At 33.6% G+C, this 21,549-nt stretch overlaps 1 protein-coding gene across 3 annotated transcripts in view; it reads left to right on the top strand.

Moving 5' to 3' along the window:
- The window catches only part of OXA1L (OXA1L mitochondrial inner membrane protein), a 189,712-nt gene extending 172,049 nt beyond the window's left edge, over window positions 1–17,663 (top strand). For 2 of the 3 annotated variants that reach the window (XM_090401071.1, XM_090401070.1), the window contains exons 8-9: window positions 7,936–8,101; window positions 17,378–17,663. In XM_090401071.1, the coding sequence (XP_090257197.1) occupies window positions 7,936–8,101; window positions 17,378–17,532 (321 nt within the window). In that variant the 3' untranslated portion in view covers window positions 17,533–17,663. The remainder of the gene's footprint in view (window positions 1–7,935; window positions 8,102–17,377) is intronic. The other variant, XM_090401072.1, reaches the window with a different exon arrangement.
- The last annotated feature ends 3,886 nt before the right edge of the window (window positions 17,664–21,549 follow it).

Here is a 21,549-nt window from a genome sequence, read left to right as displayed (position 1 = left end):
TAGACTAAATATTGTTTGATATAATGTTCCTTTTCAGCAGCATATAATTGTAAAATTTTCTTCAGCTATTCTTTTGGCACCTTGTCATTTGCTTTTCCAGATGTTAAAAAACCTGAAGTACTGATCCTTGTTATATTCCCATGATTTCTGAACTATTTGTTGGTTAAAGTGAAATTTGATCCTGACAACCTCCATTTGGCCTGAATCCAGCTTGTTCTTCTCGAAGCTTCCCTTCCAGTTTGTATTAGCTGTTTCTCGAGAATATTTACATGCATCATACTAAGAACACTCAGTAGAAAAATTCCTCTGTAATTCTCACATTCCGTTTTATTTCCCTTTTTAAGATGGGTACCATGAGCTCTACTCCAATCATCTGGAATTCAACCCTCTAACCAGGACTTCTGAATTATGCATTGTAGCCATTATTAAACTTTTATTTGTCCATATTTGAGCATTTCTGGTTGAATATCATCAACTTGAGCTGTCTTTTCATATTTTAAGTTCTTTGGGGCTTTTTCTACTTCAGATATTGATGTATATTCATGACCATTCCTGTTGAGTGGTTTCTACTACGTGCTGTCACTGCTTGTTAGCAATCTTTCAAATTAATTACTTCAGACATCTAGACTATCTTTATGCTTAATCTTCATGTCACTTTTTCGTCTCTTATTCCCTTTACTCAGCTATTTCCTCAGTTTCTAAGCTTTTTCAACAGCCTGTGGAATATTTTCCCACCTTCCTGATATTTATTTTCTCTGTTCTTATCCAGGTCTTCCCATGACTTTTGTTGAACTAGTTTTATGAGGTGCTTCACTTTCTTACATTTTTCTCTGTATTTCCTAAGTGCACAAGCTGATTTATTTTCCAGGAACTTTCAATATGCTCTCTTCTTTTCCTTGCCTGTCTCTTTAACTTATCTCCTTTTAATAATGATTACCTGAATGAATCATTATTTAGAAGGATCTCTCTAGTAGTCCTCTGTAGAAGTAATGCTAGTTATATCCACACAGTACGCCATTAATTCTATTTCCTGCTCTCTCTCTCTCTTTTTAAAATGATGCATCATATATTGATGGTATCTTCTTCATTAGTCTAGGTTACTAGGTCAGTCTAGTAACATCCCATTCAGCATGATATTCGATTGTTGTAGTACCATCCTAATGCATACATGATTTAAGGCAATGCCGAATATAATTTTCTCAGCTGAGTCCATGATGTCTAGTCCATTTTCATTTGTTCAGCATCCAAATGGACACCTAGTTCCATGGTGTACTGTGGGAAAAGATGATGATTGGACATTAGGTATGAGGTTCTGGTTGATCACATTCTTGTTGGTCTGTGTTCATCTCTTGTCAGTTATATAGCTTTGACTCTTAAGTGACCCCCTCTTGTCAAGGATTTTTATGGTAAAAATGAGATAATTTTGCTTTTATACTAAAACATTTTAAAATGACATTAGAATTTAGTTGATCAAATTAACTATTCATTTAAGAAAATATGTTAAATTTATTCATAGATTTATACATGTTCATGAGTTGCTTTTTGTTTCAAGCTTCAAATCATAATTTTTGTTCTGTATTGCAACATCTATATTACAACCCACATTTTTTAAGATTTCTCTAATTAACTCTTTCTGCTTGTCATAGCCATTAGTTTTCACACTCCCTCGTAAGTGCATGTCTGCCTTCTGATTTCTACATGCTTTGCATATTACCTATTCTCCATTCTGGCAGTTTGAGTAATTCTAAGGATGTCTAAGTCCAGATATTTTATTAAGGCTCCATGTCAGTTTTTCATGCTAGCTTTCAAATGACCTATAATATCCTCAAACTCTCAGATCTAAGAAATGCCATATGTACATTGTGTGCTTATTGCTCAACTGCTTTGGAGTTTCAGATATGCTTGGAAAAATGCAACAAAACTCAACTCCAACTTGCCTCAACATTTTCCATCTATTCAATTACTTGATGGCTTCTGGTGCAATATTTTAGAATATAAATGTTGAGGCTCTGGGCATTGGCATAACCAAATGTTATCAGGTTTGTTGAATATGTTATTCATGCATAAGGAATACTGAATAATGAAAAATAAATGTTTTGAGAAACATTTTCTGATCATTGTGTGAGAAGTTAAAGTTGATTTTATCCTGTCTGGTAGTATGAACTCACAAAATGAAAATGAATTGCACTGTTTGGGAGTTGTTTTTTTCCCCCCAGAGAGTTTTTATGTATAGTATTTGGATAATGCATGAAAATGAGTAATGAATAAATCAACATTATTATCCTACCCTTCATTATGGTGGCTCCCTCTGACTAATTGAGAGTGATGTGTGTAGATATACTATTGAGAGGGTGATTCCTCACAGAGTTTTTATGTATAGTATTTGGATAATGCATGAAGAAGAGTAATGAATAATTTAACATTGCTTACTATCCTCCTCATTATAGTGGCTCCCTTTATTAATTGGTTCAGCCTTGGCAAGCAAGGCTGAACCAAAGAAATCAAAGGTATGATTCACAATAAGTGATTCAGCCAATTATTTCTGATGATGCCATCAGTTTGCCTATGTTATTTAAAGCAGATATTTCATTCCAGCTCATTACGTGGGATATGCACTTCTTGTTTTTAAGCTATATATACATCATCATTAAATTCCTGATATATATACCCTCAAGAGGCATACAGGATATGATAGTACTACATGAAAAATTTACATCATTACTAACTTCCTATCTACAATTTTCCTCCAAATCTGTCAAGACTCCAATATTATCAGGTCTTATATTTCTGTCTTCTAAGGCAGCGCTTCCCAAACTGTGGGCCACGGCCCCCTTGGGGGCTGTAGGTTTTGTTGAGGGGGACCGTGAAATAATGAAAACAAATTTAAAATGTTTTAAGACTAAGTATATTTTTTTTTATTTTAAAAGAAACGTATTTAACTTTTATTATTTCTTTTTTGTTATTTTTTATATTTTAATGGAAAAATTCACACATTGGTGTTGGTTCACAAACTTTGCTTCCTGCGTATTTCGGCACTTAACGAATATTAGTAAATATTGCTTATTCATATGTTTCATTTCAAAGCAGTGGTTAATTGTATTTACTTCGAATGTTCTCCAGGGAAGTTCCAAATCTTCCTGTCTCTTTCATAACGCGTTCGTAATCAGGGACTGTTGATATTGACTTTATATACATATCAAAACTTGTTTTATATTATCACTGTCATCTGAGCTAGTTTTCTGTTACCAATAAAAGTTTCGCATATACTTCACACATGAAAAAAAGCTTAAACAAGTTCATGTGGGGATATAGTAACTCGCTTTCAGTGGTAAACAACACCCCTCCCTAAGAGCCACTATACTGCAGAGGCAATAAAAATAAGTACTTTTATTATGCCAGTGAATAAGGTATGAGCAGTCTGTGTAATATATTTCTCAACAAATAGTGCAATTAGAGACAACTGGGATAAAAACACACTAATTAATGAATCACATGTCCCCTCATACAGAAACTATGCTGTATAGACTGAAACAAAACCATATGTTGCATGGGCAAACACAGTATCTAACTAAAAACTATTGTTATTAATTAGATGTATGTGAGTTCGATTTCCCAAGGCAGCAATAAAATTCAACCGAACGTGTTAAAATTCGTAAAAGTGTTAAAACTAAGTAATATATATATATAATGAATGTTATGGCAGTTTCACATATGGAATTCGGTTGAAGAGAGTTAGCATTTCAACTCAATTGTCAGCTATGCTTTTATCTTTCGGTTGCGCGATCTTTTGTTAATACCGCACCAATCATATGCATGTTTTAATAAACAGAGTGCCTTTGCTGTCTGTTTCGCGTTAGGCTTAATTACCGTAAAAGGAGAAAAGTCACAAAAGTGAAAAATGTTCCTGGTCCGGGGATTCCCTTATTCAGGTAATATTCACTAATTTCATGTTATCAGTCTGTGGTGTGCCAGTATTGGTAAGTGGTGATATTATTTGATCTATTCTACGTTAAAAAATTTAACCCTGAGATGGATAAGTGGTTGATAAAAAATTAAAAAAAAATCCCGCGAACAATCAGAAGAAGCAGAAACAGACTCAAAAAAAAAAAAGGACAGTATTTCATATTTTACCAGAACAGACCGTATCGTCTTCAGAACCAAATGGTAAGAGGCAAAAAAAAATATAATATATGCATTTGATTTTTGCAATATTCGCTGTGATGTTTTGTATTGAATATAAATACAATAAATATTATAATAATATATCTCACTATTACGATTTTTTTTCGAGGGGGGGGCATGAAATATTTTAATTTTTGCAAAGGGGGGCATGACATCCAGAAGTTTGGGAAGCACTGTTCTAAGGCACTTTTTACTGTATCAATCCACCTATATCTTGGTCTTCCTCAGGATCTTTTTCCTGCCAACCTGACAGAGAACACTTGTTTTGCTAATCTTTCCTCTCCCATTCTGTTTAAGTGACCATACCACCTGAGATTAGCTCTGCTAATGCATTCCTGGATGCTGACAATGCCAAATTCTTTCCTGATATCATAATTTTTAATATGATATTGCCATTGATGCCATCTGTTCACACCCCACCCTTTCTCAGGACTCTCATATCTGTGGTCTCTAGTCTTTGGTCAAGTGTTTTTCTTCTAACCCAGCTATCAGATCCATAAGTTAAAACTGATTTGAACACTGTCTTGTATACAGCTAATTTAGTGTTTTGGCTAATTTCTCTCTTATTCCGTATAAATTTATTCATTTGACTTCCTATCATACCAGCTTTGTTGATTCTGTTGTCTATTATTTAATTTAATGTACCATCTTCAGTAAAAATCCTGCCTAAGTAGCTGAAATGTTTTACTTGTTCCACAGGTTCTCCGTTCACAACACAGTTGACATTTTCAATGATTCTGCCTATTTTCATTGATTTTGTCTTTTTATTGCTGACCTTCATACCATATCTATTACAACAGTTATTCAATTTAGTCAGAGAATCTTGCAGACTTGTAGCGGATTTATTTAGAAGTATAACATCATCCGCATAAAGCAAAGAGCTGACATTAACATCTCCAATTTTGATATCATGTTTAATACCACTTTCCTTCATAATGTGATCCATATAGATAATGAATAACAGAGGGGATAATGTACATCCTTGTCTCACACCAGAGTTAACATTAAACCATCTTCCTGTACTTCCTTCAATTCTAACTGCTGACTTACAACTCAAATAAAGACTAAGTATTGCTTGATATAATGTCCCATTAACACCATATAACTGTAACATTTTGAATAGCTTCTCTCTTGGCACATTGTCATATGCCTTTTCTAGATCTACAAAACTTAAATACAGATCCTTGTTATATTCCATGATTTCTCAACTATCTGTCGTAAAGTGAAAATGTGATCCTGACAGCCACTATTTGGCCAAAATCCAGCTTGTTCTTCACCAAGCTTCTCTTTCACAATCCTGCTCAACCGTTTCTCAAGTTGCATATATCTTACCAGGAACACTCAGTAATAAAATACCTCTGTAATTCTCAATTCAGTTTTATTTCTCTTTTTATATATGGGTACTATGAGAGCTCTACTTCAGTCTTCTGGAATTCATCCCTCTGTCCAGGCCTTAGCCACTGTAAGACATTATTACCTCCATACTTGAGCATTTCCAGTCGAATATCATCTATTCCAGCTTCCTTTCCACATTTCTGGTTTTTGATCGCTTTTTCTACTTGAAGTATGGATGTGTATTCCTGACTGCATGCCTGGTCAGTGTTTTTTACCACTGTGCTGTCATCACTGCTTGTTTCATTTAGCAATTTTTTGAAGTAATTACTCCATACTTCAAGCATATATTTTTCTCCTGTTGTCACCTTTATCATCTCTAATTCGTTTTACAGCACTCTTTCCTCCATATCTGAGCTTCTTCAACAACCTCCAGAATATCTTGCCACCTTCTTGATATTTATTTTCTATGTTCTTACCAAAGTCCTCCCAAGTTTTGTTTAGCCAGTTTTACACAGTGTTTAATTTTCTTACATTTGTCTCTGTATTCTCTAAGAGCACAAGCTGACTTATTTGCCAGGAACTTTTGATATGCTTTCTTCTCTTCCTTCACTTCCTCTTTAACTTCCTGTGTCCACCATGGAGTTCTGATTTTTCTATCCTCGCAGACAACCTCACCAGATGCCTCTCTGGCTGAATCAATCAGGGTTTTCTTCAGGGCTTGCCACTGAATCTCCAAGGTTTGGTTCCTGTTCTCAAACTCTTTCATTTTTTCTTCAATATTCTTTGTGTATTTTAGTCTACATTTCACATCTGAGAGCTGCTCAACTTTTATTCACTTTAAAACTTTCTGGCTGAATCAATCAGGGTTTTCTTCAGGGCTTGCCACTGAATCTCCAAGGTTTGGTTCCTGTTCTTAAACTCTTTCATTTTTTCTTCAATATTCTTTGTGTATTTTAGTCTACATTTCACATCTGAGAGCTGCTCAACTTTTATTCACTTTATAACTTTCTGGCTGAATCAATCAGGGTTTTCTTCAGGGCTTGCCACTGAATCTCCAAGGTTTGGTTCCTGTTCTTAAACTCTTTCATTTTTTCTTCAATATTCTTTGTGTATTTTAGTCTACATTTCACATCTGAGAGCTGCTCAACTTTTATTCACTTTAAAACTTTCTTAGATATTCTTCTTTTCAGTATGAAATCCAATTTTATCTTGCTCAAGACTAAATGGTGATCACTTCCAATTTCAAATCCTCTGTACACCCAAGTCCTGCACCAGGGAGAAAACATCACTGTCAACAATAACATAGTTAATGAGACTACTTATTCCTTGCCTCTTCTCTCCATGTGAATTTGTGCACATTTTTGTGTTGGAACATTGTGTTAGTAATAACAAGTCCATGTCCTGAGAAGAAATCCAACAGGTGTTTGCCATTATTATTAGCTTTGTTCTTTTCTCCAAATTTTCCCAAAATATTTTTGTATGTCTGACAATAATTTCCTACTCTACTATTTAGATCCCCAACAACACCCAACTTTTCGTTTTCATTCTGTCAGTTACTTTCTCTAAAACCTCAAAAGATTTTTCCACTTCTACCTTAGTAGAACCTTCTGTGGGACCTAGGTACAAATAAATGTCATTGTCCAGTTTCCCATTCTCATATTTGCCCACATCACTCTACTTTACTTTAGACTGCCTGCCATTCAAGAAGATTAGCCTCATATTTAGTGTTGAATACTATTGCTACTCCTTCTTTTCCTTGATTGTCATTGCCTGGATATAACATTTTGTATTTATTGCTCAGAAAGATCTGACCAGTTTTTGCCTTTTTTGTTTCGGTACCCTGTTATGTCGATCTGGTACTTATTCAATTCCTCAGCTTGCTCCATTTCTTGGCCATTCAGGCTTCTTATGTTGATAGTACCGATCTTGAACTCTGGTGATGTTTAGTTGGGGGGTGGGTAGGATTTTTTCCAGTAGCTGACTTTTCGCTGTTTACCCTGGTTCCCTTGCCAAAAACAACTGGGTCCTTGTTTAACCAGGTGACGCCCCAGCCGGCATGAAATTCTGTCATGTTGTACCATCATTTGAGATTTTGGCTTAATCCAATAAGAATACAATTTGATCAGTTAAATCCCAAATTGCCAGCTCATCCTCATTCGTTCATTATCCAGGTAGATACCTAACAGAGTGCACCATGAGAAGGTGAGGATTGGGCATTAGGTCAAAAGCCCTGGTCGGTTCTCCACATTCTTTTGAAGGCTATGTGGAAGTCTCCTCTCAGTTATATAGCTTTGACTCTTAAGCTGTATATATATTTCTTAATTATATCAGTGTTTATCTCTCACACCATCTAGACAAATTTGTTTTATTTATTTTTTTAACATTATTATGCTAACCATGAACTATTATTAATTTCAGGCCATTCTTTGCTACTGGGCTACCAGCAATTTCTTGTCACTTATACAGGTTGCTCTTTTAAGGTGGGACCCAATTCGAGAATGGTGCAAGATTCCAAAAAGGATACATTACAGTCCAGAAGCATTACCTATTAAAAAAAAAGGATTTGTTGGTGATATTAAACAAAGTATGTGATAATAACTGATAAATTAAAACTGTATTTAAACATAATAATTTGAAGATAATTACTAAATTTTATAAAATCTAACATAATAAAACAACTGTTGTAAAACTAAAACAGTGACTCTAGGACCGCTAATGAACTTATTTCATTAGAGGTCAGTCTAATGAGCTAATTAATTCATTAATTAGTCTACTTATTTAATTAGAGAACTAATGAAATTTGTTCTTCAACTTGTGGTAGAACTTTTAGCATCAGTGTTTTGCTGGCATCCTGCCTTTTAAGTAATACTCTGTCACATTGTTTAGTTGTCATCAATTAATTATCATTTAGCTGTAATTTATAGGTATGTTATTGTTATAAAAACTGTGATTAGTTTTCATTTCAAAACACCTTCAACGATAGTCTTCAGAATTTTATATTGTAAGGTAGGACAAATACATAATTACAGTATTTATTGTCAACTCTGGAATGGAAACTAGTGATTGCATACATTTACAAGCATCCTACCTGTTTCACTTAAGGTATATTGTTTTGAATATGGTGTATTTGTTTCAGCTGCTGCTAGTGCCATCACTGTGATCATTGTTGGAAGTTTTTCCACTTAGTTATACTATAAATTAAAGATGCCAAGAAATTATATTCTCGATTTAATCCTTTATCCAAGTGTAAGCAAACAAAGTTTGCACCTGAAGTATTTTCAGGGCAGGGCAAACATATATATTTATGTTTGCTTACACTTAAGATAATTTTTAAAGGAACTGGCATAATCCACTGCTGCTAGCATTCCTGATTCCACCAAGTATCCTTACCCTAAGGATTAGATTGAGGATAGATGGCAGAATTTTAAAGACAAAAAGGCATAGAAAAGACAACAAAACAAACAATTCCCAAATTTGAGAAGATAAGTAAACCTTATCTTCTGGATGAATGTCAAGATACTGAAAATGATGGAGAAAAGAAAGAAACAAACAAACAAAAATCGTCTTGAATACAAGAACTTAAACAAGGAGATCAGGAAAGAATGCAGGATTGCAAAAGAACTATGGCTCAACCACAAGTGCAAGGAAATTGAGCTTCTAGACAAAAAACACAAAACCAGAGAATTTCATGAAAAAGTTAGGGAACTAACTAGCATATCTGGGAAATGGGTAAGTTCTCATTGCATCGACGATGCCAGTGGTAACATCCTAATGGAGAAAGACAAAATAAGGAATAAATGGGTAGAATATTCGAAGGAAACTCTACAATCATGATAGAATAGAAAAGCTGTCACAAGAAAATTTGGAGGGTCTACTATTCTTACCATGGAAATTAAAAATTAGGAAACTGAAACTAGGAAAAGCTCTAGGAACAGATGGAATTATGGGAATACCTAAAAGCTTTAAATGATAAGATCACTGATTGACATACGTAACAAAATATACGAAACTGGATACTTGCCAAAAGATCTTAAACACTCAACATTCCTACCAATACCTAAAAATTCTAAGACAATGAAATGCGAAGAGTACAGAACAATCAGTCAGATAACAAAAGTTATGCTATATATTATCCTAGAAAGAAATAAACATAAAATGAAATTGGAAATTAATGAGACACAAACTGGTTTTCAAGAAAATAAAGTAGCTACAGAAGGACTCTTCAATGTTCTATTATTCTAATGTTCAATCTTCTGTTATAGAAAGATATCTGGAGAAGCAGAAAGAAGCCTATTTATGTTTCATTGACTACACAAAAGCCTTTGACAATGTAGAACATGAACAACTGATAGAATCCATCAAAAAATTAGGAGTTGATGGAAAAGATACCAGATTACTGATAAATCTACATTGGGAGAAAACTGCCTCAATAAAAATTGCATGGGAAACCTTGGAGGAATTCCCAGTAAAGAAGGGTGTCAGACAAGGCTGTCTTCTCTCTCTCCTATATTGTTTAACCTCTGTACTGAAAATATCTTCCAGCAATTAGCAGAATTTAAAGGAGTCAGCATAGGAGCAGAAATATAAACAGCTTAAGATATGTAGACAATATGGTACTGCTAGCTGAAAATAAAAATTATCTTCAAAACCTACTAGAAGAGACACTGAAACTAAGTGAAAAATATGGACTTAATTTTTTCAACTTCCAAAAAATCAAAACCATCGTTTGAAATTTTGGTTGTTTGAGTTTGAGAATAGGAACCAAACTTTGGAGATTCAGTGGCAAGCCCTGAAAACACTGATTGATTCAGCCAGAGAGGCATGTGAGGTTGTCTGTAAGGATAGAAAAATCAGAACTCCATAGCGGACACAGGAAGTTAAAGAGGCAGTGAAGGAAAAGAAGAAAGCATATCAAAAGTTCCTGGCAGTAAGTCAGCTTGTGCTCTTAGAGAATACAGAGATAAATGTAAGAAAGCTAAACACTGTAAAACTGGCTAAACAAAAGTCATGGGAGGGCTTTGGGAAGAACATAGAAAATAAATATCAAGAAGGTGTCAAGATATTCTGGAGTTTGTTGAAGCAACTCAGAAATGGAGGAAAGAGTGCTGTAAAAGGAATTAGAGATGATAAAGGTGATATGAAAATCAGAGAAAAAGATATGCTTGAAAGATGGAGTAGAACTCCATCTTTCAAGAAAGGACTATAAGATGTAAGAAGAAAGGACTCTGTTGAAAACCATTAAGAAAAGGAAAACCACCTGCCTTGTTCACATACTAAAGCATGAATCCCCACAAAAAACACACTTTTAGAAGGAATGATACAAGGAAAGAGAAGAAGAGGAAGACAGATTGGAAACATCTTGATAAAAATTGATAAAGGAGTGGAAAAAGTCCACTCCTTTATCAAGGATGGACTTTTTTTTGTCTTATGAAGAATGCAAGAGAGAAGCACAAAACTATACATTGTGGAAGTTCATGGTAGTCAACAACCTCCTAGGAGGAGATAAGAGCTGACAACAGAGGCAAATATTATTGGAAATTAAATATTCTCTTTTCTATACATATAGTAGAAAAATGAATAATAAGTAGTTTGTTGCTTTCATATTTTTTAAATATCCATATCACATCTTCCTCTTTCTGACCCCATCTATTTGGAGTCGGCCTTCTACATGATGTGACTTTATGCACGCGATCCCAACCAACTTCTCACAGAGCCTGACAATGGGGAAAAAAGGTATTTTTATTTCTGCAAACGTGTGGGTTTATGAAGCAAGTTTGCCATTTCTGAGGGATGAAAAACCCAAGTTTCCAGGAGAAAAATCCTCCACCTCCATATGAGACTGGCTAACTCACCTTTAGTTGAAAGAGACCAGATAAAGGTTCCTCATGTCATGGACGGCAATTGAACATAGGTCTTTCTGACCAAAGGGCTTCATCTATACCGACTGAGCTTCAGAGGCTCTAAATGTCCATATCACATCAGTAAAAATGGTGGTATTAATCAGAATAAATAATGCATATAGAAAAATTAAATGATTGATGGGGAAAAGAGAAGGGGAAAAAAGATGCTTCTAATTGTACTTTTTTTTTTTTTTTTTGATACGTCTAATTGTACTTTTGTCCAAAGATGCTGTTTCCCAAGCTATTTGTGTATCACAGAGTTCACTATAGCAAACGCCATTATAACAATTTTTTTTTACCATAAGACACTTTCAGGAAGAGTCCACCGAAAGTCTCATAGAGGTACAGTGCTATTCTAAATTCACAATAGCAAACTGGCTACTGTAACTAGCTATTCCAATGGCTCCTTCAGGTTTTTATATGATCAGTTGACTGTATTAGTTTCCCATTGATTTTCTTCAAGTTAATATGTTATTTGTCAAGACTGCTATGTTTTATATTTTCTTCTTCTGCATCACTATTAACATTAGTCTACCAAGATATCTGGATCTTTTTCCCACCATCCTGGCATCAACCACCTGTTCTGCTTACCTTTCCCATTCTGTTTAAGTGAATTCAACACAATTCAGTGCCAATGCCAAATTCCTTTCTTGTATCTTCATTTTTTTTTTTTTTTTAATGTGATATTATTTTGCCATTAATGCCACAGCTTTTCTTAATCTCTTCTCAAGTATACTTGCAGAAATCTTACTTGGAATACTCAGTAGGGAAACAGAAATTCCTCTGTAGTAATTCTCACTTTTTTTTTTCTTTTTTTTACAAATAGTTACTATGAGACCTATACTCTACTCATCTAGATTTCAGCTTTCTGATAAATGAAATTATACTTTCATAAATAGAAATATGGGATATTAAAGACCCAATCTTATTTCACAGCTGAAGATATGTAGAAACTGAAAGTTTTGAAATTTTGACCACATGTTTATGAGAATATAATCCTCAGCATCTGAGTTGTCTTAGCTTGCAGTAAAGACATGTGCACTACCCAGGTATCCACATATTCTCCTTTTATTAGTGCTTTTGATAAAAAATTTTACTGGAATCATACTTTCATATTTGAGCATTTCTGGTTGAATGTAATCTACTGGCTGTGTTTTCAAATTTCAGTTTTCTAATTTTTTTTTTTTTTTTCTTCAAGTACCAAAATGTACTCTTTCATGTGCATTTCTCTTTAAATTATTTCCATCACTATTCTCGTTTCTTGTTTCATTTAACAGTCTATTCTATCGAGGTAATTACTCTTGACTCCAGGTTATGTTGAACTTTAGTTTTTATGTTGCCTTTGCCATATCTGATTCCTTTTACAGTATTCTTTCCTTAATTTCTAAGCTTTTTTCAATAATCTCAAGAACATTTTCGCACGTTTGTTATGTTTATATTTTAAGTTTTTTCAAAAGTCTTCTTGTGACTGGTTCAAATTCTTTTGTGCACAACTTGTCTTCCTAGATTTTTCTCTATTCTCTATGCAAACATGCTGACTAACTTGCTAAGCACTTTTGAGTGCTTCTTTTTCAAGTACTGCCACTTTAGATTTTTAAATCCACGAAGTTCTGTATTTTCTATCTTTGTAGACAACCTTATGACATACTTTCCTGGCTGACTCACTGTTTCTTCAGATTTTGACACTTGATCTCTGTGGCTTGATTCTGTTTTTAAATTTCTTCGCTTTTCCTCTAATAGATGCATAGTTTTTGTTTCAAGTAATAATATTCATTCTTGTTGAAAACTAAATGGTGATTTACTTCCTATTTCATGTCTCCCATACACACTGTATTATCCTGAACTGGCATGAAGATATCATAGTTAGCTGAACACAGTTGATTTGTTGTATTTCACACATGTTCTCCATGTGCGTTTTTGCACATCTTTATTTTGGAACGTGATGTTAGCAATGACTAATTCATGTCTTGAACAGAAATCCAAAAAGTATTACCATTATCATTAGTTTTGTTCTTCCTCTAAGTTTTTCCTAAATATTTCTGTATGGCCAGATTATTTTCTGCTCTGCTATTTAGATCTCCAGCAAGCACCAGCATTACTTTTTCTTTGTTATTTGTCCTATCTAATAGCTCAAAATTCCTATGTTCCACCAGAATGTGGCATTCTGATATGTCTTATTATACAACTTCCCATTTTGAAATATGGCTACATCACTATTTGAAATTGCCTCTCATTGAAAAAAAAAAGTTATCTTCATGTTTAGTACATACTCCTTCCTTTACCTGATCACCATTGTTTAAATACTTATTATCAGTGCTTTTTATGAGATGGTATGCAATGGTGCAGCATACTGGCATCTTTATTAACAGCGACATATGAATGTGGAATTGTTTTAATTTTCAGCTTTTCCTGCATACCAGCACCTTTTTTTTTTGGTTATGAAATTAGCACTGCTTATTATTATTATTTATGAGTATTTCACTTGTTTTATCTACTTTCTCTCATTGGCTTATATTTGTTCATTAAAGAAATGTAGCTATATAGTATATTCTGAAAGTTAAACTGGGTAGTATAATAACTACCTTGGATAAAAATATTAATTTTTCTGATGTTGCTCTGAAAATTGTACTCAAGTTGCCTATGAAAGTTGCCAAGAAATATTGAGTGACATAGAGATCAAATAAAGGGAAATTCCAAATTTTTTGTTCTCTAGCAGGAGGTCTGAGCACACAAATACACATGTACCACTTTTGTGGCAGAATGAATCACATTTGTATTACTTGTAATATAAGAGAAACAATTTTTAGCTTGTGGGTATTAACATAAATGTCATTCATTCTTAACATTAATTGACTTTCCTATTGTATCTACGAATATAACAGGATATCTTGATTATAAAAAGAAAATAGCTTATTAGCATCATTTGTTAATTTTTACCTAGCTAAATTCACTCAAAATCATGTATCACACACACCAAGTAGCATTAACCATAGTAAAAATTATAACAGAAGAAGAGTTTATTTTTTAAATTCAGGAAATGAGGAAACATATTTTAATGAAGAAAAGTACAAGTTACATACCTCAGATTTTGCTCAGAATATGTAAATCAGTCTAACCAGAATTAAACAAGATTAGAATCATCAAAAATATAACAGACAAAAACACATGAAATGGAAACTTAAGAAAAACAGTTAATAAACACAAAATTTGATAGCAGTTGGAAGTTTTTTTACTTCGTTATACTATAAATTAAAGATGCCAAGAAATTATATTCATGGTTTTATCCAAGTGCAAGCAAACAAAGTTTCTGCATAAAGTATCTTCACAACTGGGCTGCTTGTATATAGAAGCTAATGACTACCCATTAGTTGCCTTATTATCCCATAATGCAAGGCACATATCTTTACAGATGTATAATGCTATGCATTGGGAAGAGCCCTACCCAGACTGGTTTTGATCTTTATTGAGGCCTCATCAGTGAGAGCCAGATCCAAGGGAGATGTATTGTGAAGACCAAGGTTGAAGTAATGCAGAAGTCATATATTTCCCATATACAAGTAGTCAAAAGGCATTACACACCTTATTACTAAAATACTCTGGACTATAGATAGATGTTTAAAGTTTTTTCACTTGATTACACTATAAATTAAGGATGCCAAGAAATTATATTCCTTGTTTCCATTATACAAGTGTAAGCAAACAAAGTTGGCACATGAAGTATCTTCATGACTCGGCTACTTGTATATAGAGGATAAAGGATGAAACCAGAATATAATTTCTTGGCATCTTTAATTTATAAAATTTGATATTATTATTATTATTAGTTCTAATAGTAGTAGTATTATTCTCTAGGATGTTGAGGACTCATTAAGGGAAGCAATACATCACTCACACCAGCTGTCATACCATCTCTTAAATTCATTAATACTAGATGAACTCACTACTTCAACAGACAAAAGGTTCCACTCACTCAGAGTTCTGTGAGAGAAAAATATAGCTCTCCTACACACAAACTTAACTTCCATGGATTTTCCCTTGTCCTGCTCCCATCTTCTATATAATGAAAATTTTTATCAACTGATATTCTGTAATGCCATCTCAGAAGTTTTTAGATCTCTATTATATCACCCCTCTTTCTCCTGAGAGTTTACCAGAATCTGCAATTCACATAATCACAATCTGCATTCTTTAATCTTGATATCATCTTTGTAATTCTTCTTTATCCCTTTGAAAACCCAGGATTCCAATTCTGCACACAAACCTACCAATAGCTGTAGTAGTATCAGGGCCACAACTAGACTACCATATCCTTAAATGTCAGTGTTTGTTTTGAAGAATATCTTTTACAATCCATAAAATGTAGATAAAAATAAGATCAGAATGGAATAAACATTGATATAATTTATTCAATAAAGGGTAGTTAAATTAACAAGAAAGAGTCTGCAAGACTTAAGGTGACCAGTGTTGTGTCCTAAGATTACTCCTTTGTCCATTGTTATTGAATCTTTACATCAATGATTGGGAAGGATTTAACAGGAGACACAGCTGTTTGCTTGTGACGCAAAGATAGGCAGGGTAATCAGGAATGTAACTAACATGAACCGATAGCCATTTACACATACCCACAATTCCTACTTATTCAGAATGATTTGAATAAATTGGAATTGTGGGCATCTGAAAATGGCTGTCAGTTACTAAATGAAAAAAAGTATGCACATTGGTATAGTGAAATATCCATTGGCATATTATATTGGTCGTATTTTGCTAAAAGAAACTGACCAGACTAGGGATCTTAAGTTTTAGGATAGGAAGTTGAAATTCAAGGGCTGCATAGCAAAGATTATGAATACAACTCAGAGGATAATTGTAATGCTAAAACAAACTAGATACACAAGGATAAGGCATTTTGCTCTCTTTAATAAGGCTTTGAAATATCTCATGTGGACTTTTTTGCAGATCTGGTTCCCTGGTTTCCAAAGTGATGCAGATACAATAGAAAGGATGCAAAGGATAGTGTTAAAATGATGTCAGAACTGTGGAATGTAGATTGAGCAGAGATTGAGAATTTTTGATGGCAGATGCTAGTAGACTAGACCTACAAACTTCTGAAAGGGTCATACATAATACCAGTAGGTGGAATTTTTCATTTTATGGAGGGTTGGGAGAGGATGAGAAGGTATTCATGGAAGTTGAGAATGAATACAGTCAAGAAAGGAATGAGAACTAGATTTTTCTCTCATAGTAGTGCATAAATGAGAGAATGGCTTGCCTTTGGATATGGTACAGATAGCGTTAATGAATCCAAGAGGAGGTATGATATGCGACCTCCATCAGTGAGCCTCTGACCGTTTGGAGGCCTCTTATAATAATAAATACAAACATCAATTGTCAGGGGCAAAAAGAACTATGGACAGATTGTCTACATTAAAATGTTGCAAACTCAACAAGTTTTAGCTTAAAGCAAAAAGAGATTTTTCTCTCAGTGGTCATAATTAACATGTGCCATATTTTGAAGCTTTTTTTTTGGCTAGTACATATCATCTTATGATAATTGCATTCATATATGTTATCTTGTGTACTTTTTTTTCATATTATCACACATAAAAGGTTGCAGAACCTGAACTTTTCTTCTTTAGAATAAAGAAAAATTTCATTCATTAGAATTACTTATAAACTAGAAATTAAACTTACAGAAAGAATATCTTGACATCTTGAACACCTCATATATTGTAATCTCTGCAAAATGATGGATGGATTCAGAATACTTCTTTAAGAAAAAATGTCGGCAGAAAACTAGTAATGTGGCCTTAATGGAACTTAATTATCTTAGTGTTACATTCTAAAAAATGCCAATGATACATTATTTAAATTTGTATATTTTTATACTATTTTAGATTAAAAAAAAAAAGATGCATATGTATATACTCGCACACATGTTACTCCATTTTTGCCATTTACAGGTTATACCAATGCCAAAATTGCAAGAATCATTGAAGAAAGAAATAGAATTGATGAAGTTAGATTCAGAAAAGCTGGTACTGGACCTATACAGAAAACTTATCGTTATGATCCTACAAAACAGAGCCCTGTTAGTGCATCACAGAAAAAGGGATGATGTAGAAAATGTAGCAATTGTGCAATCAAGTTGTTGTTTAATTTTAGCTTCATATTACAGCCGTAGTGAACATAATGTATATTATTTTTAAGATCATAAATTAAATTGCACAGTTTCAAAATTTTCAGTAATTTTGATTCTCTTGCTTTTTGTCTTCATCTGTTATAGCTTTACATTATGTAAGACACATTGTCAAGCATGAAGAATGAATGACTTCACATTGATTATCAGTTATATCTGTGTTCTGTGTCACTCATTTAAGCATATGTAGATAATATTAACTTTTTTTTTTTAACAGAATCTCATTTAAAAATATGAAGCATTATCTGTGCTAGTGAAAAACTTCATGAGTACTCGTGGCCTTTTGCTAGATTTTATTAAAAATTAAAAAAAAAAAAAATCAGCATCAGAATTTTAAAATTCTGACTGGGATTACAGAATCAGGATATAGTTTACTAGATATCATTGTAAAGGACCTGCTGTTCTTAAAATTAAGATTATATTGCTTAAACTTTGTTTTTCACCTTCCATGAGATCCAGTAAACTCTCACAGACAAGAAAATTGAATTTTCATGAATCATATGTGCAAGGGTAACATAGATAAAGTTCCTCCCATCACAGATGGGATTTGTACTCCTTTCTCTTTCCTAGCCAAGTATTGCATAACAAAACCATTGAGATCTTGGTTTCTTTATAACAACAAGAAAATGTGATAATACAAGTACCACTATAATAGTTACCTACTGAATATAAAATTTCACAGATAATACATAGCAGAGCTGTCCATCTATGGAAGAGGAGAGAGAGAGAGAGGGGGGCTGAAATCAGTGTGCCACAAGAATTATCAGCTGGTATGGATTCCTGAAAATCATAAATCTGTGTTTTATAAAACTATAATTCCAATTTTGATTTCTTATAATTCAAATTGTTGGCACTTAGAAATGGCCTGTCGTGGTAACTTAAATATTATGCAGAGAGAGAGAAAGAAGGATTCAGTAATGTTTAACACATTGACTGCCATGGCAATTTTCAGGATTCGGGTCTCAGAAACCAATTTGATTAAATCATTATTCAAAACCCTAATTATAATGCATAGTAATCACCAAAAAAAAACATATAGAATGTGTTTTTTGGGGAAAAAAAAGTCTCACGAGTTATCTCATAGTTGGCATATGTAACAGAAAGTTCTTTGAAGTAGCCAACTACGAGTTAATTCATACTGACATGTTTTGACTTGTCGTTGTTTCACTAAAGCAGAGTTAGTGATATGTGTGTAAATTCGTCAGTAGTGAATCAAACTTAGTTGAGTACATTACATTTACTTCTTTCTTGAGTATTTTATTTTATAAAGTTGGATCGGAAGAAGTTCATTATTTAGAGAGTATCCCACCTATCAAAAAAAAACTGTGTCCGACAAAGCCATGTCGAATTTGTACCCAAGCTAAAAAACAGTGAGAAACATGTTATTATTGTACAGCCTGCAAAGAGAAGCCAACACTTAATTTGAGAAAAGTTTGGGATAAACAAAACTATATGTGTTTATTACTATATCAGTAATATAGTATATTACTGATATAGTTATATAGTTATTATATAACTGATAATATATATCAGTTATATAACTATGTCAGTTATATATCAAGCTCTTTCCTCGAAATTTAATTGTATTTTTCTCATTAGCTTCTGCAGCATTATGCCAATTTGTGATGTTTAAGTTCTGTATGCATTCGGAAGTCTATCCAAGATGCTATTTTTGTATATAACCTATTATTTTTACATCTGTCTCTATGTTCTTTAAGGGTACATACCAATTTGTTTGCCAGTAATTTCTACATATGCCAAGGCCTAAATGCTGTGAGGACATCATGTTTATTACTATAAACACATATAGTAATAAAAATATTACTATATGTGTTTACAAACACATATAGTAATATTTTTTAATGAAATTTTCCTTAATGATTACCTTTACAATTTGCTATCCCCATGAATATTCTACTTCTCATCCGTCCCAAAAGTTTGGAATAATCGAAACTTTACCTTGTATTCATTAAGAGCACATCTCAACCAGTTGCAATTACCTGAGTAATGTAAAGCATTAACAATTGTTATTCTCCCTCTGTTTCATCCCTCTCAAAGCTAAGAGCATCTTCCAACCATTATGTTCAAGTGTCTGAGTGTATTTCTAAAATTTTGAAGGTTTTTGTCTTTGCTACATATAAACTGTCCCCTGGTATTTACTAAATTCCAACCTCTTGGTACCTTTCTAACTTTGGTCAAACCAGAAATCTATTGAGATACAAAATGCAGAACTTGTGGTCTGTATATACTTCCTTCATTCAAGAAACTGTGGTGCCACTGCATTTTCTGGAAGAATGCCAAGATTTCCACAAAAGCAATTGCAAATTCAAATGAATCTTCAAGGAAAGTAGTGTAACTACATTAATTATTTTCATCTTAAGTTACAGTTTCTCCTTCTCTCTTGCATGCTTACACTGCTATAATCATCTAGTCTTTGTGATTTCTAATAGTGTCTAGTAGCAACTAGACACTATTAGAAATCAGCATCACATTTTGTTGTGCTTACTTTAAATGCAACTACTCTGAACTATCTTTACTACATGTGAAGAAATATATGGGGGGGGGGACAGAAAAGTTTTGATAAACACCTAGAACAAAAATGATATTAAAGCAACTGATATAAGATTCACAAACATATCTTAAAACCCTTTAACTCCCATGTTTCATCAAATTGTAATAATTTCTTTTTCTTTTAGGGTATGTAAGAAGTAGTGAGGTTTTGAAGAAATTCGAAGATACAGAACTGCTGGCCATCAAGTTTTTCAGGCTTCAAGAAATCCACAACTGAGATTCACTATACTGTTATTTCAAAGGATTTTGGGTCATTTTGAGAAATCAGGTGCAAATTTTTTGGCTGTGACTGTTGTTGAAACATGGCTTCATCACTATGACCCAGAGACCAAACAACAGTCAATGAAGTGGACACAAAGGTTCTTGCCATTGTCTTTTGGGATATGGATGGTGAAACTGTTACAGCAGCAGTTTATTCAGTGGCTCTGAAGGAAAAGCGCCACAGAAACTGACCAGAGGCATGTTGCTTTTACAGAACAACACACTTGCTCACACTGCTCATGAAACCCAGCAGACAATATACAACTTGGGCTTTCAATTGTCTGCCTCACCCACTCTGTTTGCCAGACCTGGCCCCATCTATTTTCTATTCCCAAATTTAAAGAAACACTTGAGAGGAACAAAATTTACCACAGATGATGAAATCATATCAGCAGCCAAGGACTGGTTTATGCAACAAAGGAAAGTTTTTTTCTCAGAGGATTGCAAATGATGAAGCATCATTGTAACAAGTGTATAACACTTCATGGAGAATGTATAGAATAATGTGCAAGTTACATGGTTCTGCCTCAGTTCCTTCATGGTGATGATCACAACTTTTTCAGCACACCCTCGTAAATATTTGGAGACAAAATATTGAGATATTAAACTTAATTTCTTAAACAACAAAAAATTATTAAATGCATAGTAAACTAAGTTTTAATTTTGTCTTGGGTAATTCGATATCCCACTTAATCCAAAGTAGATTCCAGCTCCTCCATATCTACAAAATTAGTTTTGCATGCTTTTCAGTTTATTTATTTTGAATTGTACTTCATTTATAATTTGAGTTTAAACTGGTCATAATAAAATTTCTTTTCTGGATGTTTTTTTTTTTTTTTCATCCAATCGGTATTACAAAGGTCGATCTTCAACTTCAACAGTAAGTTTCATTTTAACACAAACACAACAGCTATGACTTTCAACTAAATGTCACTGTTGAGTGACGTTAGCAATCTCAGTGCAGTAAGCTGAATGTCATCACTGCAAATTATTTATTATTTCATATAATGATGCAATGTCTGCAAGGCCCCTTTTACTGGGAATTACAGCACCATCTCAATCCCCCTCCCCTAATTTTATCTGGGCTTGGGACTGGCATAGCTG

This window comes from Typopeltis vanoorti, chromosome 12 (assembly GCF_054136105.1).
Source record: "Typopeltis vanoorti isolate ZY-2024b chromosome 12, IOZ_Tvanoo_1.0, whole genome shotgun sequence".
NCBI lineage: Eukaryota > Metazoa > Arthropoda > Arachnida > Uropygi > Thelyphonidae > Typopeltis > Typopeltis vanoorti.
This window is presented reverse-complemented; position numbering and strand designations above follow the sequence as displayed.